Genomic DNA, 5,369 nt, shown 5'->3' with positions numbered 1-5,369 from the left:
GACCTATAAATGTAATTTAATTTTGACACTCTTTTTAACAAATAAAAGAAAAACATCTAAATATCACTCAAAATCACCAAGGGCTTCTAGTGGTGAGAACACTTCTTTTAAGCTGCCTAGGTTGGAGTCTAAATTTAACTTTTGTCTTTCCTGCTTGAAAGGTAAGTGAGCTTTCTTTACTCTATTGTCATTCACTCCGACCTCCCAGACATATCCCTAGCTATTACCAAATGATGCAAATAGTGTTATTTTACCCCAAACTATAGGAAATTAGGTTATCGAAATAAAATAAGTGCATTTTCTCTCTCCCACATACAAGAAACGTCAGTTTGTGGAGTGACTGCTGAGTAGAGGAATTACCCTTTCCTTGCCCAAATGGTAATTATTTGCCACTATCCCTTCTGTTCCTCCCGGAGTTCAAAAGCTTGATGCTTAGGCAGTAAAGTGTCAATTTTACTCAGCAACGGGCATTCATACTAGGGAACAGATTGGTAAGTAAAACTGTGGAAATTAACTAAAAAATCTCAAGCAGCTGGGCAAGACCACTAAGTGTGCTCCATTAATCACACACCCCATAAAATAGAGGTGTCACACTTACCTCTTCCTCGCTAAAGTGCAGGCACCTCTCTTCTGCGCATGCCGACAGTACTGACCCTGGGCGTGCCTGCTCTTCCAAGCTTTATCAGTTTTGCCAATCCTCAGGCCAATCTGGAAATAGCCTCTTAAACATCCCTGACTATTTAGCTAGTTAAGACACACACAGCGATTCCCCTGTCCAGCTCCTGTGATAACCTTTTTTGTCCAATCGGTTGTTCCCAGCCTATTGCCTGCTGTTCTAGTGTTCCTTTCTGTCTGTGGTTGTTCCTGTGTCTCCTGTGCCTCCTGTTGCTTCCAGTGTCTCCTGTGTTTCCTGTGTCTGCAGTTATGCAGTTACCCCTGTGTCACTAGTGTCTGTTTCCTGGATCCCTGGTATTTGAACCCTGGCTTGTAACCTGACCTCTCTTGCTTGCTGCCTGCCTTGACCGTGGCCTTTCTTGACAATTCTTCTGCCTTGTGATTTGGTACCGTGTATCTTCCTGTCCACTCTAGTGTGCCCAAGGACCGCAACCTGGCGGTAACCAGCAGCATCATCCTCACCACTAGAGGCTCTGGAGAAGACCTGGTTGCCACTTAGCCTCTGTGTCTTGGCCCTTCTCAGGGCTCACACTACTTTTGTGCTAGCCGTAGCGCCCCCTAGTGGCCTTGTCTCCCCAAGTGTGACAAGAGGTTGGACAAACTGAGGAAGCATCAAACAATTTTAGTAGGAACCAATTTTCTATCTATTTTTATAAGTGCATAGTTCATCCCAGCAGATTTTACCTGTTTTTTTTCACCTGGCACTTTTGCTCACCTGTCATCAGAAGCTCTAAACTTCTGAACAGATGAAAGTGGTGCTGCTGGTACCCAGCTGTCATCCATTCAGAAGATTAGAACTGCTGATGAGAGGTGGGTGGAGAAGCACAGCTCAGCATTGATGAAAGCTGGCAGTCCCATTCCCATCCTCTAGCACAGGGGTCTGCAACCTCTGGCTCCGGAGCCGCATGTGGCTCTTCAGACTCCTAGTTGTGGCTCCCTTCGGCTGCTGACGGAAGACACCCGTAGACACTGCGAAGGAGGGGGATTCCCCTACTGGCGCGTCATCTGTGGTGGGTGGAGCTATCGGCGCGGGACTCAAGGGAGTCCCTGCTGCTGATAGGAGTCCTGTGTCCCATGTGTTCACAGGATTTTACCAGGAAACAAACATCAAGGCACAATATTGCGCCATGTGGGACATGGGACTGGATACATATAATAGAGAAGCAGCTCCTTCATCTTACTTGGCACAGAAATGCTGATACTAAGGCTGGCGACACATAGCGACCTTATGAATAGGCAGCAGAATTCAAATGTAGGTTTCTTAAGATTTAATCCTACAATGTAATATTTGATATACATAATTGTGTGTAAACATTTGATATACATAATTATGTAGACTATATATTTATTTATTTATTTACGTAACTTTGTTCTAAAATTAATATATATATTTAATTATTTATTAATCTATTATCAATTACCAAAAAAAATTACCTAATAATTTTGGGAAAACCAATTATGATTGCTGGACTTTAAAATATAAAAGTATATACAAGAAAGAGCTGATTACTTTATCACAAGTATATTAAATCCAGTGAAATACAATAACTACTGCACAAATTCATAAAATAAATCATGATACTAAGGGCATAGTTTAGTGTTTAATTTATTTCAAAGTAGGCCTACACATGCACACCACTTCTGTTTGTTGTATTCTGTTGTTGCAATAGGTCAAATTAAAAAAAGATTCAAACTTTTAAAAGTTTATAGGCTGTGTTTGTGGCTCCAGACTATTTTTCTTTAGTGGAAGAGGGGGCAAAATGGCTCTTTTGGTAGTAAAGGTTGCCGACCCCTGCATGGTGCATGGTGTTCTATAAAAAGGATTGAGGGACCTGCCAAAGTAAAGGTGAGTGAGTTTTTTTTTAGTTTAGTTCCGCTTTAACAGAGGAGGACTTTAATCTCAGCTTTGCTGCAGAGAGAAATGGCGGAGCTGGAGGTAGACACAACTGCACTCAGAGGAAAAAACAAATTTGATGAGCAGAAATTGGATGACTACCTGAGCACCCATCTGCCAAGCTTTAACTCCAGCCCAGCTGCACCATTCACTGTCAGGCAGTACAGGTAAGGAAGCGGTGGGGGGCACAGCTCTGCTATTTGTAGTACATGGTACTTCATTTTTAAATTTTTCTGTCTGTCTTGTCATGAAAACACTGATGGAGTATACCACAAGCATAGACAACTCTGTGCAAATTTGCAGGTCAAGTGTGGCTGAGATAGACCTTAGCACTTGGAAAACCTCCAAACCATCTTCATCCCCCATGTTCTGCCCTCCAAATCATCCTTATCCCCCATATTCTGTCATTCAAACAATTTTCATCCTCCACATGCTGTTCTTTAATTTCCACAATATTTCCTCCTACAACATGTGCTCCAAAAAAATATTCTGTACACTCTGTTCCTTCCCCACAATTCTTTTATAAATATTTGCTACCCCCCCGCCCCCCCCAAAAAAATGGATCTGGAAGATTCACATAAGGGAATGTTTGATTCCCTGTTTTATAAATATAGCCCTTTAAGTTCCCCCAAGTAATCTACATCCTACATATTCTGTTCTCAAAATATTTCTAATCTACCACATTCAATTCTATAAAAAAAAATCCTTATCCACCACATTCTGTTCCTTAATTATTCTTCATCCTCCAAATTCTGTTCCCCAAATCTCCAAATGAATAAATCTTTCTCCTATTTTTCAGTTGTCACTAGAACATATAAATCACTTTAGGATCACCATATTTTCTCTGGTGGTCAGAAATTGCTCAACACCAGTTTAAACTTTATAGACACCTGATGTTGATTTTTCAGTTGCATGTTTGGTTGATACCAATATTGTATTTTTTATGGCTTTTCTCTCATTACCTCTTCCTTCTACAAAACCTTTAATAAACATTGATTATAAATAAAATTTAAAGGCATTGAAAAACATCAATTACAGAGTATCTAGTCACTATATTTAAATGTAGAGTACATGGCTCAGTCACTTCCATTGCGGCCACTTATGCTACTTTTAAATGTGATCACAGCAAAAAAAAAAATACACCCCAGATCTCTATTCTTTCCTATGGAGTTCTCCACTGTTGTAATCATGAGATGATTACATGAATATAAATATATGATTTATTTTCTAGATCAGGCCAGTCCCATCCTCCGCTTTTTCTGCAGAAGGGTCCAAATAAATGTGTTCTTCGAAAGAAGCCTCATAACCCACTTATGCCAGGAACTCAGGTAAGTTAATATTTGTAGACCTTTAAATATCAATATTTAACCCAATTTCCTAACAGTGGGGGACATTTATCAACTGTGTCTCACATAACAAGTTAATGCTAAACATGAGAAGTGAGACCTATCATGACATAAGACTTAAGATGTTTTTTTTAAAAAAACTTTCTAATTTTAATTAATAAATCTGTCTCAGAACTTTTCAAATCTTTTGATGTTGGCTGCCCAGTAATACAGAGTTTACACTGCAGACCTGTCACTAACACATTTCACAGTGTTTAACAATTTGCTTGATAAACATCCCACAACCCCATCCCCATCTTCCTAATGATTTTTTTGAAAACTTAAAGCTGAACTTTGGTCAAAATATTTAGGTATTAACCCAATGCAATGGGTTAATAATTTGTGCTTGTTTAATGCTTTGCTGGAGCAGTTCCAAGCAGCCAAAGCAGAAGCCTTGCTGCATCACTGCTCTGACTGATGGTCCCATCTTTTTCAGGGCCAGTCTAGTACTGTATAGGCCAATAATAATGTCCCACCCACAATACAGAGTGTCAGGCAGTGGAAGAGAGCCCCAGTGGCTGCAGGAAAGAGGAGTAAGGTAAGTCATGCTCTAAAAGCTTCCTCCCCTGTTTTCATTACATATATTATTTTACATCCAGTCTACACTGGGATTCCCTATGTTATGCAGACAGTTCTTGATTGAGGGTAGGGACCATAAAGCACATATTTAGATTACAGCAGTCTGCCTCACTATGCTCTAGTTTGCATGCTCTAGATCTAGGGTGCCCAACCTATGGCCCGGGGGCCACATTCGGCCCTCTCCTCATTCCCTCTCTGCTCTCACTGTTTGTTCTCTTGAGGAGGATGGGGCACACGCGTCTCCTATGTTTCTCTATCGAGAACGTGTTAGAATGAGCGAGGCAATCGACTGTGGCACCTTGTACTGTCAGATAATCCCAGCAACCACATGAGAGCTGTGTCTGTGTTCATGCAGCTGTCATTATCCCCATGAATAAATTGTCATATCTCCATCGCTGATTGTCATATAAATGTGAAATTCTGTAACTAAAATTATTTAGTAAAATTAATTTCAGTCCCCTAAACATAACAAGTTGCGAGATACAGGGTCACACGCATAAAATTCGAATAACAATCAGAGATATTTTCACATTAAGTGGGCCTATTTCAAGACCAGGGTCTCTCATGGCAAAGAAAATTAGGGTACTGCCAATTGTCTGTGTGCTGTGGTTCCTCCTTTAAGGCTGTATTCAGGTTGGCGGTAAGGTTGCACTGCTGTTACCCCTTCTTCATGCCACGGAACCCTGCCTAAGGGTAGACGCTAAGTACCACTCACTACCGCCTGGAGTCTAATCTGCAGACACTGCGGTGCGAGGTACTGATGGCTGGGAGCTGCCTGTTATACAAAGCTGGCCACTTACTTTCTCTGAATCCCAATTTCTCTGGAACAGAGGGAT

The 5,369-nt window shown here is 41.0% G+C and overlaps 1 protein-coding gene across 1 annotated transcript in view; it reads left to right on the top strand.

Moving 5' to 3' along the window:
• The first annotated feature begins 2,578 nt into the window (after positions 1-2,578).
• LOC140331343 (acyl-CoA dehydrogenase family member 11-like) overlaps positions 2,579-5,369 on the top strand; it is a 43,783-nt gene continuing 40,992 nt past the window's right edge. The window contains exons 1-2 of the mRNA XM_072412300.1: positions 2,579-2,736; positions 3,801-3,897. Of these exons, the coding sequence (XP_072268401.1) occupies positions 2,597-2,736; positions 3,801-3,897 (237 nt within the window). The 5' untranslated portion in view covers positions 2,579-2,596. The remainder of the gene's footprint in view (positions 2,737-3,800; positions 3,898-5,369) is intronic.

The sequence above is a fragment of the Pyxicephalus adspersus genome, chromosome 5, assembly GCF_032062135.1.
Source record: "Pyxicephalus adspersus chromosome 5, UCB_Pads_2.0, whole genome shotgun sequence".
NCBI lineage: Eukaryota > Metazoa > Chordata > Amphibia > Anura > Pyxicephalidae > Pyxicephalus > Pyxicephalus adspersus.
This window is presented reverse-complemented; position numbering and strand designations above follow the sequence as displayed.